Source organism: Lampetra planeri, chromosome 1 (assembly GCF_965212315.1).
Source record: "Lampetra planeri chromosome 1, kcLamPlan1.2.h2, whole genome shotgun sequence".
Taxonomy (NCBI): domain Eukaryota; kingdom Metazoa; phylum Chordata; class Hyperoartia; order Petromyzontiformes; family Petromyzontidae; genus Lampetra; species Lampetra planeri.
In genome coordinates this window covers 23,689,960-23,710,577 of record NC_136107.1, presented here as the reverse complement: position 1 = coordinate 23,710,577, position 20,618 = coordinate 23,689,960, and the positions used below count along the sequence as shown (strand labels likewise).

Sequence of the window (20,618 nt, the reverse complement as noted above, 5' to 3'; positions counted from 1 at the left end):
TTTCTTTTATCTCTTCCCCACGATCATTCCTTCAACAACCCTTTTCTCACAGTATTCCAAATCCGCGTGTTGGCCTTGAATTGCTCTCATTCGACTTTGATTCTCCTGAACGTTTCCCACCACTTCTTCGTTAACTTTTTACTCATAATAGAGGTTTTTGGGGTCAGATCGCATAAATATATAAATGTGTCGTCAAACCCGCCACCACCCGACACAGCCAAGCCACACCATTTACAATCTGAGTACGACGTTTCGCCAGTAATTACAACGAGCTAGTGGTTTGGCTCTCCAACACACCGGTGTGCTGTACTAGAGACGAATTGGCATGTTCTATTTACGTGACAACCCTTATTAGTTGGCTGTGTCGGGTGGTGGCAGGTTTAACGACACATTCATATATTTATGCATACTAACCAAAAAAAACTCTATTATGGATGATATTGGTCGTGAAAGCCTACGTGTTAAACAAAAATGTATACCCATCCAAATCACTGTAATAATTCATTAGGGCTCAAATATAATCTAGCATTATTACATACAGAGATGATGATACCTTCTATGAATTTAACTTTGCTTATTTCCGACAGATAATGTTCACATATAGGATTAATTGGATGACTGATACGTGACAAACCATTTTCACAGACATCACGAGAAAAAACACATGCTGTTGGGCAAAGTGACCTCGTTCCAGAAGTCGTTGTGCAGCATTAACTTCTGGTTTTATTCCTGGCACGATGCCATGGTCCACAGGGCAATAGCACAATTGAGACACACGCTAATGGGCGTTTTTATAAAATCGCTTGAGGCCCATTATATTGATTCTCAGACGGACAGTTTTCACCATGGTTCAGTAGGAAAATGTCAAATCATCATAAAAACAAATATCGGCTCTTTATTATCCCACCAAATATAACTGAACCAGTACTGGGCCTCCTCTAGGTCGACTCAGCCTTAATTCGAATCTTAAACAGTGAGTAAACATCAAGCACTAGCCGGGGAGACAAATGTGGACAGGCGTGGCTCCAGTCACATCACCCGCCTCATGTGCCGTGCTCACAAACAGCACTCACGCCAAGAATCTATAAAGGCCATACAGATAGAGCGCACAGCACGTCGAAACTGGCGATCCGAGTTTGATTCCCCTCCATGGCAGACATCAGTGACGAGTGACATTCGAACCGGTCATGCGTCTCCCCTATAGATAGACACAGCCTTAAGTGAGAACCCTGTGCAATGTTAAAACAACTCTGGGGAGACGAAGATGTCTGGGCATCTTTGGACTCAATGACCATTGCCTCAGAGTTTTTCCAGAACTCAGCATGCAGTAAAACAAATCTGGTCTTTTGTGAAAAAGAAAAAATTCGGATTCTGCAACAAAACGGCCTTATAGTCCACCAATAGTTCACAAATCTCTGGGGGCCGTTGTTGCTGAATGCATAAATGTTGAACTTCTTTCGCACTTTACGTAGCCAACCGTGGGAATCGGATGTTGCGAGGAAAGGACAACAAACTAAACACAAACCGCAGTTCTAAATATATGAGTTTTCAATCTCGATTATTTAAAAGTGCATATAGCTCTAGTGGCTTCTTAACATCGAAAGGAAGAGGGTTCGACACGGCCAAAGAAGGGCATATGAAAGCGCGCTATATGGTGACCGCCTTTGTTCAGATGGCTAGCCAAAAGCCGCTGCTGCGAGGATGACCGGAGTTCACGTGATGGTTTATGCTCCTTGACGAGATCGGCGAGGTATCATGCTCAATTTGTGGCGAGCACTTTGATAAGCACATCTGATGCATTACCTGATAGTTCACGAAGATCTGCATGATGGACTCGTACATCTCTCCGGCGACGTGGCCCTCTGGCCGCCAGGGCACCAACACGTACTGGATGCCGAGCAGTGGCACGAGGATGAGGGTGGCACGCACCGCCTTCATGTACATGTGCGACTCGGCGCGGTGCGTGTCGCTCAACTTGGTCAGGAGCACGCGTACGATGTTCAGGAGGAAGAACAGATTCACCTGCGATGGCAGACGAGGGTCACACGCACGCGCGCGCGCACAGTTACGTTTGCAGTGTTGTATGTACGAGCGGCACAGGTGGAGAAGCCATCGTGAGTTCTCGATCAGCTGCCTCCTACTTAAGGGAAACAAGTGCAATTGCTTGAATGAGAAAGAAAAACAGAATCGAGTCATGAAGCTAATCGCGGGGATTTGGTTTCAATCGCGTATCATTGCGTGAATACACTATATGGAGGGTGTCCATGAACATACGTATCTTAACGAATTACAGATCGCGGCTTCGGCGAGATCGATAAACGATACTAACACTCACGCTTGACAGTATTCATGTTTTACTGGTAGGAACGAAGTGGACCAGACCACCAATAGATTAATGTGTCCGTCCGTCCGATTGTCCGTCTGTCCGACAAGATGGCCGCCCGCTCCCCCTGCGATATGTGAACTAAACAAGATGGCCGTCGCTTCCGGCGCCTCACGGCGAAACTTTAAACTTCGCTTCAAATTTACTTTATTGAAACGCAGCACGTTTTTTTAACACAGAGACAAGATACATTTATCCCAGGACTCAACAAATTGATCGTTTGGAAATGAAAGACTACGAGTCTTTAAATCTCACAGCGTTTCTTGTCAAAACAAACACTTTTAATTAACGTTACACTAGAATACAGTAATTTTTTCTTTAACTCCTCTATACCCGGTCGATATCCCTGTACCGGTACTAAGTATTATTCCTACCAGCCCACCCCGCAGGGTCCTGTTATCATATGAGCTTCGTCCATCTGTGTGTGCACCGTGGTACTGGCGACGCGTCGCATCGAGAGCTGAGAGCCACCGGCGTTCTCCGACACCTCGGGTCGAATTGTTTTGAATGTTTCTGACATAGACACAGTTGAAGATCACTGATGTTTTTCCATAATTACTTTTTTAAGTGTTTAAGGAATATGTTTCCAACATTTTAACCGTGCAGTTTTAACTGTTGTCTAATTTTAACGATTTAATAATGGATTGTGGATTATAACTTTTTCCCATTGAAAGGCAGTGGTAATTACCACGAAAGACAAAGAAAAGCACACGTGGAATTCCAGGAGCTTGGATGGTGAGATCCGTACACCACTAAAAGATCAATGTGCATGAGACAGTCCGCTCACCTACAGGGACATTGGGGAGGTGTTTCTAGGAAGCAGTGTGGCAAGTAGGTTGCTGACCATTCTGTGTGGAGCTTGAGGGTTACCGCCTCATTCGTAGGTTTTTTCTGGGCAAAGCAGTTTCCTTTCACGTAAAAAAACACTAATTGGCCAAATAACCCAAGCAGAACTCTCCTGAAAAAAAACGTGTTGAGGCTTATCTACCCAGGAACACGATGCCTTCCTGAATAAAGACATTATCTTTAAAAAACAGGCGAACTTGAAGAATTTAACTCAAAAGTTGTGCAATACCCCAATTGCCAGAATATGCTCACAGCCTCTAATAAACCAGGAGTTGAGCACAGCTGTAATAGTGAACATTCTTAATTTAGGAGCTTTCGTGACTGCAGGAATTATTCTTTGGTTCTTTTCGGTTAAGTCACGTCTAAAAATAAAATAATAAATTAAAATAACATATTACGACGTTTCGATTGCAACACAAGCAATCATCATCAGGTATAAAAGAAATAGCAACAAAAATCTAACTAGAAAACTATAGACAGACATACAAGCAGACAGACATCACAACGGCACACAGAGAGAGGACACAAATCGGCACAAAGAGAGGGGTCGTTTCTGTGACGGTCCCTTAAATATAGAGAGGGGGGGGGGCGGGGACGGAGAGAGGGAGGGGGCAGAGAGAATTAGCATATCAATGAGTGTACGGCAACGTACTGCTGTTGCAAGTAAGATGACAATGTGGAACGGGCACGCAAAATTGAAAACGGGCACGCAAAATTGAAAATTAGGAGACAGGCACACGAAAATTAAATAACCTAGCAAAATATCGAAATGTGATGTAATACAACACAGAGAGTCGGTTAACACACAATTAACGCATAGCCTGGTTGATTACGTGTTTCAAAATTTGCTAAGTTAGAATTTTAAGTGTGAAAATTCCAAAGAGAGGACACAGGCAGAGAGAACAAATAGCCAGAAAGAAAAAGGATAAGCTTAAAACTTCCCCGTAGAAGTGGTTCAATCTTAATTTAGGAGCTTTCGTGACTGCAGGAATTATTCTTTGGTTCTTTTCGGTTAAGTCACGTCTAAAAATAAAATAATAAATTAAAATAACATATTACGACGTTTCGATTGCAACACAAGCAATCATCATCAGGTATAAAAGAAATAGCAACAAAAATCTAACTAGAAAACTATAGACAGACATACAAGCAGACAGACATCACAACGGCACACAGAGAGAGGACACAAATCGGCACAAAGAGAGGGGTCGTTTCTGTGACGGTCCCTTAAATATAGAGAGGGGGGGGGGGCGGGGACGGAGAGAGGGAGGGGGCAGAGAGAATTAGCATATCAATGAGTGTACGGCAACGTACTGCTGTTGCAAGTAAGATGACAATGTGGAACGGGCACGCAAAATTGAAAACGGGCACGCAAAATTGAAAATTAGGAGACAGGCACACGAAAATTAAATAACCTAGCAAAATATCGAAATGTGATGTAATACAACACAGAGAGTCGGTTAACACACAATTAACGCATAGCCTGGTTGATTACGTGTTTCAAAATTTGCTAAGTTAGAATTTTAAGTGTGAAAATTCCAAAGAGAGGACACAGGCAGAGAGAACAAATAGCCAGAAAGAAAAAGGATAAGCTTAAAACTTCCCCGTAGAAGTGGTTCAATCTTAATTTAGGAGCTTTCGTGACTGCAGGAATTATTCTTTGGTTCTTTTCGGTTAAGTCACGTCTAAAAATAAAATAATAAATTAAAATAACATATTACGACGTTTCGATTGCAACACAAGCAATCATCATCAGGTATAAAAGAAATAGCAACAAAAATCTAACTAGAAAACTATAGACATACAAGCAGACAGACATCACAACGGCACACAGAGAGAGGACACAAATCGGCACAAAGAGAGGGGTCGTTTCTGTGACGGTCCCTTAAATATAGAGAGGGGGGGGGGGGGCGGGGACGGAGAGAGGGAGGGGGCAGAGAGAATTAGCATATCAATGAGTGTACGGCAACGTACTGCTGTTGCAAGTAAGATGACAATGTGGAACGGGCACGCAAAATTGAAAACGGGCACGCAAAATTGAAAATTAGGAGACAGGCACACGAAAATTAAATAACCTAGCAAAATATCGAAATGTGATGTAATACAACACAGAGAGTCGGTTAACACACAATTAACGCATAGCCTGGTTGATTACGTGTTTCAAAATTTGCTAAGTTAGAATTTTAAGTGTGAAAATTCCAAAGAGAGGACACAGGCAGAGAGAACAAATAGCCAGAAAGAAAAAGGATAAGCTTAAAACTTCCCCGTAGAAGTGGTTCAATCTTAATTTAGGAGCTTTCGTGACTGCAGGAATTATTCTTTGGTTCTTTTCGGTTAAGTCACGTCTAAAAATAAAATAATAAATTAAAATAACATATTACGACGTTTCGATTGCAACACAAGCAATCATCATCAGGTATAAAAGAAATAGCAACAAAAATCTAACTAGAAAACTATAGACAGACATACAAGCAGACAGACATCACAACGGCCTGTCTCCTAATTTTCAATTTTGCGTGCCGTTTTCAATTTTGCGTGCCCGTTCCACATTGTCATCTTACTTGCAACAGCAGTACGTTGCCGTACACTCATTGATATGCTAATTCTCTCTGCCCCCTCCCTCTCTCCGTCCCCGCCCCCCCCCCCCCTCTCTATATTTAAGGGACCGTCACAGAAACGACCCCTCTCTTTGTGCCGATTTGTGTCCTCTCTCTGTGTGCCGTTGTGATGTCTGTCTGCTTGTATGTCTGTCTATAGTTTTCTAGTTAGATTTTTGTTGCTATTTCTTTTATACCTGATGATGATTGCTTGTGTTGCAATCGAAACGTCGTAATATGTTATTTTAATTTATTATTTTATTTTTAGACGTGACTTAACCGAAAAGAACCAAAGAATAATTCCTGCAGTCACGAAAGCTCCTAAATTAAGATTGAACCACTTCTACGGGGAAGTTTTAAGCTTATCCTTTTTCTTTCTGGCTATTTGTTCTCTCTGCCTGTGTCCTCTCTTTGGAATTTTCACACTTAAAATTCTAACTTAGCAAATTTTGAAACACGTAATCAACCAGGCTATGCGTTAATTGTGTGTTAACCGACTCTCTGTGTTGTATTACATCACATTTCGATATTTTGCTAGGTTATTTAATTTTCGTGTGCCTGTCTCCTAATTTTCAATTTTGCGTGCCCGTTTTCAATTTTGCGTGCCCGTTCCACATTGTCATCTTACTTGCAACAGCAGTACGTTGCCGTACACTCATTGATATGCTAATTCTCTCTGCCCCCTCCCTCTCTCCGTCCCCGCCCCCCCCCCCCCTCTCTATATTTAAGGGACCGTCACAGAAACGACCCCTCTCTTTGTGCCGATTTGTGTCCTCTCTCTGTGTGCCGTTGTGATGTCTGTCTGCTTGTATGTCTGTCTATAGTTTTCTAGTTAGATTTTTGTTGCTATTTCTTTTATACCTGATGATGATTGCTTGTGTTGCAATCGAAACGTCGTAATATGTTATTTTAATTTATTATTTTATTTTTAGACGTGACTTAACCGAAAAGAACCAAAGAATAATTCCTGCAGTCACGAAAGCTCCTAAATTAAGATTGAACCACTTCTACGGGGAAGTTTTAAGCTTATCCTTTTTCTTTCTGGCTATTTGTTCTCTCTGCCTGTGTCCTCTCTTTGGAATTTTCACACTTAAAATTCTAACTTAGCAAATTTTGAAACACGTAATCAACCAGGCTATGCGTTAATTGTGTGTTAACCGACTCTCTGTGTTGTATTACATCACATTTCGATATTTTGCTAGGTTATTTAATTTTCGTGTGCCTGTCTCCTAATTTTCAATTTTGCGTGCCCGTTTTCAATTTTGCGTGCCCGTTCCACATTGTCATCTTACTTGCAACAGCAGTACGTTGCCGTACACTCATTGATATGCTAATTCTCTCTGCCCCCTCCCTCTCTCCGTCCCCGCCCCCCCCCCTCTCTATATTTAAGGGACCGTCACAGAAACGACCCCTCTCTTTGTGCCGATTTGTGTCCTCTCTCTGTGTGCCGTTGTGATGTCTGTCTGCTTGTATGTCTGTCTATAGTTTTCTAGTTAGATTTTTGTTGCTATTTCTTTTATACCTGATGATGATTGCTTGTGTTGCAATCGAAACGTCGTAATATGTTATTTTAATTTATTATTTTATTTTTAGACGTGACTTAACCGAAAAGAACCAAAGAATAATAGTGAACATGTTTTTTTTGTACCCCAAGGCCACAGGCCTTGCCACAAGTGAAACCCGGAGTTATGTCTACACAGTGCAGCAGCGGCATAGCAATTTGTTCTGGGTCATAAAATAAGTAATATTTTAAAAAACTTTTTTAAAACACGCTTTAATGAAATGTACCATACTAGCAATGGAAGAACTCCACGACTCCAGGAAGTGGCCCCGAAGCTTGCCATAACGTAAGAGACCGTGGTCATTTACAGCCAACTGCAGTTGAGCGTGGACATTTAGAGCCAAGCCGAAACATCTTCTTCTATATATCTTATCTTTCTTCTTTCTTTTACATATATAAGTAAAAAATTGTGGCTTTGTGGGTTTGTTTGTGGTCGCTCGCTTGGCTCTCCAACGGTGGGGTTTATGTGAAAACAAAATAGCCAGGCACCACGCCGTAAGCCCCGCGATCAGCAAGCGCTATTCCTCTTTCACACTCGTCAACTTTAAATTAGTTTAATTAGCGATTGAGTGCGATTTTGTGCGCAAAACTATTATTTATTTATTTCTTACGCGTGCACGATCATACCAACTCACGCGCCTTTGGTGGGGGAGACGGCCCATGCCAAGTCGCACGCCTTCGGTGGGAGTGAGGGGGACATTTTCTTTCACGTTAAAAATCCTATGAAATACACTAAACGCTCAGGTAAATTCTTCACTGTGTGATGTCCCCCCCACCCCGATGCGTGCAGTTATTACTACTATACAGTCGCTAGATGCTACCACTCACTATAGGCCGTAGATATTACTGCAGAGCGGCCGGGGAGATCGTGGCTGGGGGGGCAGGGGTAGCAGCCCAGCCCCAGCCTGCCAAGGTGCCACCTCGGCAGGCTGGACAATCTAGGCGAGGCCAGAGGCTCTGCACGGGACTAGGCCTCACCACGCCACTCTGTCAGGTGAGTACTTTGTGCTATACAGTCGATAAATACTGATATATAATCAGCATGTACTACTGTCGTGATAAGAGATACCAGCACAGTCGGTATGCACTGCTGTAATCATAGCAGCTATCACCACAGTCAGTATGCACTGCTGTAATCATAGAAGGTACCACCACAGTATGCACTACTGCAGTGAAAGCAGGTACCACCACAGTATACACTACTGTCATCATAGCAGGTACCACCACAGTCAGTACGCACTGCTGTTACATTTTTAAGAGTAGCTTTGAAATATTTTTAGGACCCGGGCAACGCCGGGTACTTCCTGCTAGTAACATATAAAATAATGTTTTCAAATATTTGTTTTATTTTTTTATGATAGAATATAGTATTGTCATCAGTATGACATACGTATACCAAGTTTGCAGTCGATACCACATTGGGAAGTGGGTAAAAATTTAGTTAGAAGATTTGAGAATACAACAACAACAGTGTGAGTTAATAAAAAGTATGTAAAAAAACCGTTCAATCTCCAGTCTCAACCCTTGACCTCCCTGCTCAGCCTCCAGAGCCCAAGTGCCTCCCTAAAGACGACAAAACCCACCCACTTCGATCCCAAGCCCTGAGTTCATGTTTACGCAGTAATTTCACTCAACGGTGCATTTCCTCTGAGGGAGTTGTTCATTTCTCAGCGGAAAAAAAAATTGCCACCACAGTGGCAAAGTCAGCCTTGCCTGTCAGAATAGCCTGGAGCCACAGGGAACACGCAGTTCTCGGAATGGCATTAAGTGATGCGTGGCGATGGATTTCATCATAGATAACAATTTTTTTTATAAGGCCAGCAGCTGCTTACGTTGCGGCAAGCAGAAATGACTTTACACTCTTCATACACTTCTTCGTAGCTCTCTGACGTGTTTTTTGGTTGTGCTGTGCGTTGTTCGGGGTACGTTCCACGTTGCGCTCTGTGTGCTGGAAGCTTCTTGAGGACGTGGAGCCACACAGCACAACCGCTAAAAACCTAAACAGCAGTACTAGAACGTTCTTTGTTTACCCAGGAGGGCCTCACTGAGCCTCCACATTGCTAGGGGATGTTTTGTTCTTTGAATGTATTCGTGATTGGGAGGTAACCAGAGATCCTGGAGAAAAACCACACGAATGAAGGGAGAACAATCCAACTCCACATAGATATGTCAGCAGTCTGTTGAGCTTGAGGCAGCAAATTTCATTTGCACACATCTACCTTGCAATTTTTCTGAGAAATTACCAAAACCTCAAACATAGTGCAATGCATGGGAAAGTGGGTTTGGCCTGAGGCAATATAATGATGCCCTCCAGTTTGGGGTTAAAATCTCAGACTAGGCTGTGTTTCAGCTATCCCCATCTTGATTGTGTGTATCTCTACGAATTCTCTAAAGTGATGCGGTTCGTTGGGTACAGGCAGATGCAGTGCTTAAATGACGCCTAGTGTGATACTAGATAATATAGAGGGGGGGGGGATAGGTGGGGGTCAGAAGTAGCCAGGCGGACTTGGGTTTATTTGACATTTTCCCTTCACCGGATGAATGTAACTTTTGCTGGGGCACATTGGAAACGGGTGGCAAAACCTGGAGGGAGGGTTTGGGTTATGGTGACACACACGTGAAATCAGTCAATGGAGGGAGCAAAGTGGCTCACGCACCCATTGGTTGAACGTGGACACCATCCCAATCGGGATGTGACCCATTGTGTTGGGAATGATTAAGACGCCCCCAATGGCTGTACTTGCTCGCTAGTCCATTTACGACCATGCCCATTGTGTGGCGAGAGAGGCAATCAGACACGGTTGGCTGAATCATCTGGGCCCTGAGTATTTATGCAGTATATATACACACACCAAATCCGAAGGGTGCGGCATACAAGGGCAGTACGGGACAAAAAGGCCCAGTAGCTGGCATCGTGACCGTGTGGCTCTGACATTGTCTGCGACAAATATCATTAATTAGGAAATCAAAACCACAAGGTCTCATAAGGAACATAGTACATGAACTGGGCGTATACCTTGTTCAAGGTAAGCGTAGGTCCCTTTGTAGAAATGTTTAAGTGTATGTGTGTCCAACTGAACGTGCATGTGTTGTGGCGAGTGGTGGCACGGTGGTTGGCGTATTGCGCTTCAACCTGGTAGGTTGTGTTTGATGACAAATATCGGTGGCCAGTGGTGTCAGAACGTGTCCTGGATTTCCCCTAGATGTATTGAGCCATAAAGGAGCGCCATGTAAACCTCGACAATGCAGAGATCACTGTGGGTGATGTTGGTCTTCCAAACGTATTCGTGTACTGTGCTGGTTTTAAAAGTTGATGCTTGCTAACAGCACGTTCCCCAACGGTTTGAATGTGTAAACAGGGCACCTTTGCCTCTATGAGGGCATGCAAGTGTGTGTGTGTGTGTGCATATATGTGGCGAGCGGTAGTGTAGCGGATAACGCGCTGTGCTACCAACCTGGCAATAGCAGTTCCATTGTTGCTCACGGCTAACACCAGTCTTGGGCCTCCCTTAGGTCGACTCGGCCTCAAATTAATAACTGGTGCTGGCCATCCACCTCGTGTGCCGTGCCGGCCTTCATAGGTGCTCGCTAACAGCACTTGCTCCTACAATCTGCTAAGGCGATACAAGGGATCTTTGCATATGTGAGCGTTCCTCACCACCAGTGCTGTCACGAAGGTCCCGTGCAGAATGTACAGCAGACTGGTTTCAGAGCTGATCCAACAGCTGTACACACACACAGCATGCACACAGATATGGCATTTGCTACAGCACAAGCGCACGCACAGCACCGCAATAACAACGATATTGGGGTGGCACAAGCGACATCGCACGGCATGCGCAAACTTTAGTACTTTTTATGTTACATACTCTTAGTTCTTTCGGTAAAGTCACTTAGGTAAAAAATTAAATTAAAATTAATAAAAATAAAATAAAAATCACTACGTTTCGGAGGCAACACAAGTCTCCGTCATCAGGTGGGACCGTCAGAGCCAGATTTGCTGCATCAAGATTTTTTTTTATTAATTTTAATTGCATTTTTTACCTACGTGATATTACCGAAAGAACTAAGAGTATGAATCCTTGCAGTCACGAAAGCTTCAAATCTAGAACTTTTTTTGTTGTTGTTCCCCCTTCCAGTCGTAATGTGCGGATACTATGGTGTAGCCAGTTGCAGGCATTTCTGCTCAATCCTTGGCTTGCTTTAACCATCATGCTAACACAAATGTAAGCAGCTGTGTGTAAAATTGCGGTGTATTGTTGTAGTGAACACTACCACTTCTTCAAACCAATTTGTCATTATAGATTTTAAGTTTTCGTGACTGCAAGGATCCATACTCTTTGCTTCTTTCGGTAAAGTCACGTAGATAAAAATAAAAGTGAAAAAATAGAAATAAAAAATAATCAAAGTAAATTAAATCACGACGTTTCGATTGCATGTGTTGCAATCGAAACGTCGTGATTTAATTTACTTTTATTTTATTTTTTACCTACGTGACTTTACCAAAAGAACCAAAGAGTATACAAATTGTCATTCCTCCACTATCTTTGAAATATATTTGAAACTAGATCTGCCGAGTCTGTTTTGATTCAAAGTTTACTTTTGGTTTAGGCCACAATCATTTGGCCGAATTTGTGTCGTTATACGCCTCCTCCACCACAAACAAACAAATATAATTGTCGCCTTAAGCATTTCACGTGCAATTTTTATAATCGATTCGGCTCGCTGGTAAATTCAATAACAATTGTCAAAAACCAAATTTTGCAATGAGATGTGCTATTTCGTTTGGAAGTACGTCAGACATCATTGGGACAAGATCCATGATGTCAAAATATGAAATCCAGGAATTCGGGGAGACTTCCTGAAATTTATTTTCCATTTTGCAAGTGACAATTTAACGTGTGTTTAGCTGTCGAACGATTGAGGTTTTTAACGACCCATTTGGGCAGATTATTAATTACAATGTTGCTTGGAATGTCGTCGATAGGCACAGACTTAAAATTTTTTTACATTTTCGGTGTAGGAGCCATTCTAACAATAAAGATGCCCGGCATCGGAGGTCGTGTGTGTCATTATTTACGGAGCTTATTGTTGGGACTCTATTGGGAAAGTTGAACCTTTTTTCTATGAACACGTGGGGTGGTCGGGAAAGAGGCAGATGTCCTAAAAATGCTTGTTGCTAACAAAAAAAACAATGCTTCCTCACTTTGTCGGAGAGTTGACATATGTTTCCAGTTTTCTGCCACATGGGTTTTTTTTCCCTCCACAAAATGGAAAAGCCATTTTCACAAACGTGTGAATCGCGTCACGAACATGAAATATCACGAGGAATTAGAAATCGGGTGTCTATGGCTTAATATTAACTTCAAAGGGAAAATAAACTGCAACCCCTTTGATAAAATGTATTCTGGATGAAAGCCTGCAATTTTTTTATTTGATTGAAAAAAAAAACCGACTCATTCAGCACTATTTAAATATGTGCATTTTGGGCCTTTGGAAATGACACTTCAAGATGACAATTTTAAGAGTTTTTTGACTGGTGATATGGCCAGATTCCATGTAAAAAAATGCTATTTCTGTACGTTTACAAGAACATGAGTAACGTTTGCAGAATAAGCGCACGCGTGTGTAGGCACGTACATTGCATGTGTATGCGATGTGTGGGCGTATTAATCTCAACATCCTTATTTGTGTTTGAAACCGATAATGTATCACATCCCCCCCCCCTTCCTGATCTTCCTCCCCCTCCCACCCCTACCAAGCCCATTCCCACTGTTTCTTTGTTGAGCATCTTGAGACGCAACTGTTTTCAGATGATCGATACATCCAAAGTCTCCACTCTTCTCTAACTGTAGTAATAGAAGCGGTATCGTCGACCAGTACATGATCGGAGCACCCATGGCAGGATTCACAGTAACTTTCACAACACGCTCGCCACGCTCGGTGGAAACGGGGTACGCCCAGGCTGCCAAACAGGAAGGGCTGGGTATCTGTGCTGGCTCAGGACTTTGCGCTCGGTTGTTGTTTCAGAGGTGCCTGATTGACGGGATCACGGATGCACGCGTTTAACATTTCTTTTTCTTCCAATAGCAGCGGTTATTAATGTAATGGTCACCGGCAGGACCGACACACGGGCTTCCTGCTCTCCCTGCCGAATGCTGTCTGTAGCTGCGACGTGTCCACTGTGCCCCAAAGCCCGGGGGCACAGAGTCCTCCCCTTCAAGCGTGGCCTTCCTGTGACGTGCAGCACGGAGCAGCTGATAAAATCGGTCAAGGTGCAGCCCTTCACTCCACTGCCCCATCGAGAGCGAGAGTATTTGGCCTATTTTTCCGTCTTAGAAGAGGTGGCAGGACTTTACCCCACCATGCTTGACCTGCTGACTGACTAACGAGGTGTAGCCATTTGTAATGCTGGGCGGGCAGAGGTGGTGGGAGTTTAAGAAACGTGGCCCATTGTCTCAACTTTTGGTGCCAGGAGATCGACTGGAACCGGCGACGACTCGATTTGTAAATCCAGTGTGCGAACCATGATGCCAGTACGGTATCTCGAGCTGATAAAATGTCACTTGGAATAATAGAATGGGATTTAATTTGGTGAATGCATTATTCGGTGAAAACATTAACAATGCTACCTACCAAAGAGTATGGATTCTTGCAGTCGCGAAAGCTTCAAATCAAGATTAACAATGCTGCCGTGACCTGTTGAATGGCTATAGCCAGCAAACCCAGCACGCTTTTCGCCTGCTGATTGTGATTCCATTTCATGGTTCCGTGATGGCTTTGACTGTTAGTGTTGGTGTGTTTTGGGTGTGTGGTAATCAAATGTGGCACATCGCACTCACTCGTCGTCGTAGTAGAGGGACCTGCTGATGGTATGCAGGATGGCTGGGATGAACGGGAAACCTGTCGAGAGTTTGATAACGATTTGTAAACTTTGTGTGCTCTTTTCAAGCACTATTCATTGTTTTGCATTGTTAAGCATTTGACACCACACTGACCGGTACTTCCATACAGATCTTCTTACTGTAATTAGATCTTCTTACTGTAGTTACACATCAGTCAAACACGGCTGATATTGTCTCATGGTTTGCACAAGCGTGTTTTCAAAGGTCAGGGACTCTGTAATTACATAAACATACACATTCCTGTGGAGGGAGCTGGTAGGAACGTTGGGTTGCTTGGTCAATGGCCAGGGTCAACGGCGGCGTGGTGTATTCCGCAAATATGGCTGACTGTGAGGGCGGGCACAAGCCGGCGTGAGTAGGTTTAAACGTTGAGTTTTATAAGGGCACCACGGGGTGACCAGCCCCTCCCCACCCCTCCCAGCCCCTCCCTGCACGACGGACGGACACAATAATCCCATGTGGGCTGGTGTAACCAGGAGGCTCCTACCAGTATAAGCCACTTAGTTGAGCTATCATTTGTGACCAGGTCGCTTCTGCAAAATATCTGTACAGCTCTGTGGGTTTTTACCTGGTAAAATAAACACTATTGTAGTTTAATAGTAGTTTTAAATAGTTTATAAAACAACACGCGGCCTCGCAGACTTTTTTTTGTTTTGCACATACGCGGACGCGACAACACACGCGGACGCATGCCTTGAGCACAAGCGCCGGGTCTCGCGCTCGCCTGGCCATGCTCACCCCAGCCGAGCAGGTAGTACCACACGAGCTCCTGCTCCTCTGCAAAGACGGCGACGACGACGAGCGTGTGCAGGTGGATGCCCTCGCACAGCATCCAGAAGTAGTTGCACCCCATGAGGTACTGGTGCAAGAACTGCACCACTCTGCAGCCCACCTGCAGTGGGATGGGGGGGGGTGACAGAGAGAGGCACGGTTGGCATGTGGCGACTCGCTGCAACGCTCGGCGGCGCTCGGATGGCACGGAGGGCATTGGGGAACTCGATGGAGGGGTCACTGCGAGAATGGTCATGTGCCGTGCGGTGCAGCGCTTAATTTGTCAAAGGAAGGCCTCGGTGACAACGTATTTCAAGGATGGTGTACTGCTTTTTGGGATGTTTTAACCAATTTCTTATTTTTGTGTCCGTAGGAAATGAAAGTACGTTCAGGAAACCCCATCCGCAGTTGGGGAATGATGCTCACAACTCCACGCAGAAACGTGGGTACCTTGCGTCCCTTCCCAGGCGAGTGTCGCACACGAGGTGACTCTCTCTTTGCAGGATTCAACTCTGCCTCTGATAATTACAGGCGTTCGTATTCAACGCGTGCTGGCTAATTGTAAGGATGTAAAAAAAAAAGAGAATGTATTAAATAAATGTTTACAGAGGGAGAGTAATGGAGGTTTATTTGGTTGGTGAGATGTTGGTCGAGATGGAGTGCAGGGAAAGGAAGGAAGGAAGGGATGGGTGGAGCAGTGCACACTTAAGTGAGGTGAAGGCATGTCGGGTGCGGTGGTAAACAGAGGAGACTTGGATTTTGTAATATTTACTTTAATTCGAGGCGGACTGGTCCACACAGCTCGGTATCGATTGTTGGGACTTCAGTCCTGAGAATTTCCACGTGGAATTCAAGTCGATGGTCAACGCAGCCCAGCATTGTTCCAGGGCGGATAAAATGCGCACCGCTTTGCGGGAAGTTATTTGGTGATTTGTTCAGGGGGTAGACTGAGGTTCCACAAGTTGTAGGACACGCTCGCGATAAATGCAATGACTTTGCAGAACTTTTCCTAAGCAGCTTTCCATTTGGAAATGCTCGTTAAATATGGAACTAAACTAATATAATCATGCAGTTGTAAATAACACGTTGAGGGAAGTCAACAGTGGGTTTTCATGTGCAAGCATTGGTCCCCATCCTTGTAAATTAATTTTCCACCACCGGCTCAGGACCCGTAACGGAAATGAGCACTGAACCGTACTCATTTGTCATTGGGGTACATTGCTACATTTATTTATCATAGCTAACACTGTGGATAAGTTATTAACATGAACATGCATAAGGAAACAATCCGTGAAATATCGAATGTGAGATCATGTAGTTTATTCACCCCCCCCACCCCTGCCTGCTTCTTGCACTTCTGAGTGTTGCCACAGACTTGAGGAAGCAACACAAACAGAAGCCAAGGAGTTGAACTTGATTTAAATTACAGGGGAGGAGAAAGAGGGTTTGGCTATTCTTCTGTTCTTGTGGATGGCAATTTGCCCAGCAATGAATGCCAATATCGAGGTCTGCCGAGTACGAGAGGGGCTTCAGAAGAGAGTGCGTGTAGTGTTGCCATTCCTCTGTTGAAGGAGCGCAGACCATAGCGGTTTACTATATGTGGTCCACAGTTAGGATGGCATGACCACGGTAATAGCACCACTGTTGCTTGTCTTACATTTTCTATTCACGAAGTAGATTTGCGCAGCCTGTTCGTGTTCTGATGCTGTTCATGGTTACAACAAGTCTTTAGGGTGCGATTGAGTGAATTGCGGTAACCTCGCGGGTCTACCTATTACGCGTTTTTGTCCTGTCGCCTGAAGCAAACCATCTGGGCGAAACGGACGTCCTGAACCCAAATCCAGATATACGATGGGGCGGGCTTCACTTACGGGGTTGGAGGATATGAACGACTTGCTGGTCACCACCATCGACAGCAGGATGATGGTGACCACGGAATTCAGCAGGTAGGAGCTGAAGAGGTTCTTGTGCAGCGTGATCCTCTGACAGCTGAGGCTCCTGCACGACACGGGGGGCAGCCAACCACGGGGAGAAATGTCCTCCAACGCAAGCCTTTACTTGCATTGCTTGAAGAGCCTCCGTACGAATGCGTGGTTTTCATGGGTATATGTACGTGGAGTTTTTTTTATTTAAATATATATATATAAACGTGTCCAAATTTTATGTGCGTGCAAGTTGTGGAGAAGAGGGGCTGCCAGACACGTAATATCTGGCTTGAACATGCTGTGTCAAAACCGCTAGGAACATTTAAATGTCAGCCAGGGGTCAACGCAGACCACCATTCCCCCAAGGCTTTTAAAATGCGTACCGCTATTCAAAATAGACGGGGGTTCCAATAATCACGGAGCACGCTCGCAATACGTGCGTTGAACGGTTTGTGTAAAAATGTGTTATTAATGCAAATTACATAACTATGTTACATGTGCACTTCCCATGAGTACAGTTGGCTACGTACGGTATGAAATAACATCATCCTCCATACATTTTGGGCTAATAAAGTGAGCAAAACTGTGCAAACGTTACAGGACAAACGAGCATTAACATGAACCCGACTGCACAAAGACACAAAAAGCAATCGATTCTTGAATTGAATCGTGACGCAGAGCCATGACGAATTAGTCGACTCGCCGCAGGTAGAAATGGATTACATGCCTTACTCCCAGCATAGGAATGTGGAATTCAAGCGATTTAGCTCGGGCCCGCCAACAAGGGTGAGCAAGACCCCATCGCTTGCCCACGTCGCACCCCACGAGGCTAAGCGGGGATCTCCTTCGCTGGACTGGTGGGCACGGGGGGGGGGGGGGGGGCAGCGCTCTCACTTGAAGTAGAAGAAGATGAGGAGAGAGAAGAGCAGCGAGACGATGGATAGGCCGTGGCCGATGACTGCCAGGTAATACATGTTCAGCGTGGTCTTCAGGGTGTTCACACACGGGAACGTACACACACACAGACACCACACAGTACAGCGTGAGAACAGGCACCCAGAGCGCTCTGAGGTTTTCTGCAAAGTAACCCCTCTGCAAGTGAGGTGAAATATGGTGAAGGTGCAATGCCTTTCTCATCCCACTGCTGGCGGAAGTGTCTCCAAGCCACGGGAGCCACATACTTTTAAATCTAGATTGAAAACGCATTTCTTTAGAACCGCTTTTTGTGTTTAGATTGTCCCCCCCCACCCGAACCTCTGATTAGCGTAGTTGGCTGCATACGGTGAGAAAGAAGTTCAACCGGCATACATCATACATGGAGTTCTAGAAAGCCTACTCCAGAGGGTATTTAACCAACTCATCCACAGTGGCCAGATGTATTGGAAGAGGTGGGAGAAACCCACACTTTGTCCCACTGCACGTGACCTGCTGATTGACTAACTCGTGTGTCCATTTATACTGCTGGGTGGACGTCAAGGGCAGGATAATGTAATAAACTTGCACCCTATTTTTTAACTGTGACGCCAGGAGATAGAACCAGTCGCCTCTGGTTTAATAATAATACAATTTGTAACGCACGCAAATTTGCAGACGTAGTGGCCGCAACTCAGAGGCGCGGAGCCAAGCTCAGAGTCAAGACCAGTGTGCTAACCCTCCCCCACTGGAGCATGCCTGCCACCAGAGAAGTGAATAGGTTTCATTTATTTTAAGTATGGTAAACTTTCAGCATCCCTGTATTGGCAGCACCTGGCATCGAAAGTGAAGACTTTTCAGGGATGGGACAAACTGCACATCACTGTGCACAGAGCATTTGTATCTGTGGACAAAGGTATTCAAATCTGACCTTTTGACTATTCTCAAGATATGCAGCATAAATACACTAATATTTGATTTGGTGCCTTTTGAGAGGTGGGTGATTGTGTTCCCGTTATCAATGAGGATAAATCTGGGTTATTCGTCTTGTGTGGGTGTGCATGTGATGAAGTGAGTGCATGCTCCCTGGTCTACGTGAGTGTGTGTGTGCGTGTGTCCTTTGTGTGTAATATATGATGGTGTGTGGCTGCACATTACATTTGAGCGTGAATAGCAGTTAACCCAAAACAACTTGGTATGTCCTGTGACATCCTGTCAACGAGCCTTCAACATGTGGCTTCAAAGTGCACCTAGCCTGGCACAAGCACCATAGTGACATCACCGCCACTTCGTGGAGAACGGCGGTTATTCTGTATGCAAGTAAATGGTCAAGTTTCTGAAATACTAAAATAGGTGCTCGCGAACAGAACTTCACACAGCCTGCTGCTATAGCCTAAATGTGGGATATTTGTATTCGAGTGTGTGTGTAGAGCAGTAGCGTAGTGGTTGGCACACTCCGCTACAGACCCGGCGACCTTGCCTGTGCTCTCTTCTCGGTGAAGGCATTGCACAGAGTGTAGTTGGACCATGTCCTCTGGCTCTCTGGGTGGCGAAACCATGCTCCGCTGGCGTTGCAGATCTTCGTAACTTTCTCTGGAGCGGGATAATGCACGTTTGAGTACAGCGAAGTAACACAACCCGCAGAACGTAAGGCGCACCGAGCCTTCAAATGGTTCTGCAGCACGTGCATCGCCACTTCACAACACCGCCACGACGTTGAAGGTTTCCTTCTCACCAAAGGTGTCAAAGTCCTTGAAGTATGGAGGGCAGAATTGTGAGGCCATCGTCCCCTCTGGAGTGTCGTCCCAGCACATCCACCCGTCCCACGTACGTGGGCAGAAGGCTCCTGGTGAGAGGGGGTAGCACACGTGAGGACCACTTGATGGATGGACGAGTCCCTGGCATAGGAACGTGAACGGTCCACCACTATCTCGTGATCACCATCCAATGCTTGTTTCAGCTTGGGGGCACATCGACTTCTTTTTAAGGTGTACAGAACACAACAACATTCTAGATTTGAAGTTTTCATGACTACAAGGATCCATACTCTTTGGTTTTTTCGGTAAAGTCACGTAGGTGAAAGCAAAATAAAATAAAAATAAAACAACTAAATTAAATCACGACGTTTCGGAAGCAACACCTGATGACGGATGCTTGTGTTGCTACCGAAACGTCGTGATTAAATTTAGTTTTATTTTATTTTGTTTTCACCTACGTGACTTTACCGACAAAACAAAGAGTATAAACACAACAACATTCAAATGAAAATGAATGAATGTGTTCGTTTATATCCTCACTAGTACCCCATAGTCACAATAACAACAGTCTTACAAAATTAACCAGGTAACAACTAAGAGGACCTTATATGTACAGTTCATATAATTAAGTTTTGAATGATGTTGACGAGACACTGGGCTATATTTGCATGGGATGAATCAGTCGAAACGCATGACCATGACGATTCTTCCAAATTGGTAAAGGAAAGGTCGACGCATGTTTTGCCAAAAATTGGGCGAAAAGGAACATTTGTATTTTTTAAATGACAATATGGAAAGACACTGCCTGTTGATTTTGGTTTTCCAAAACATCAAATCGGCCCATTTAAAACTCATGCACACAAATATTTATACAAACACACAATGCATACACACATGCATAGGTACACACGCACACACAATTATGTACGCGAGTTATGTGGCAGTCGATGCTTCACGACAA

At 44.5% G+C, this 20,618-nt stretch overlaps 1 protein-coding gene across 1 annotated transcript in view; it reads right to left on the bottom strand.

The window, feature by feature from the left end:
* The window catches only part of LOC144720453 (calcitonin gene-related peptide type 1 receptor-like), a 48,710-nt gene that overhangs the window by 8,403 nt on the left and 19,689 nt on the right, over positions 1-20,618 (bottom strand). The window contains exons 4-11 of the mRNA XM_078597258.1: positions 19,636-19,746; positions 19,381-19,493; positions 17,883-17,974; positions 16,935-17,061; positions 15,031-15,184; positions 14,230-14,290; positions 11,046-11,112; positions 1,804-2,022 (exon numbers count right to left, since the gene is read on the bottom strand). Of these exons, the coding sequence (XP_078453384.1) occupies positions 1,804-2,022; positions 11,046-11,112; positions 14,230-14,290; positions 15,031-15,184; positions 16,935-17,061; positions 17,883-17,974; positions 19,381-19,493; positions 19,636-19,746 (944 nt within the window). The remainder of the gene's footprint in view (positions 1-1,803; positions 2,023-11,045; positions 11,113-14,229; positions 14,291-15,030; positions 15,185-16,934; positions 17,062-17,882; positions 17,975-19,380; positions 19,494-19,635; positions 19,747-20,618) is intronic.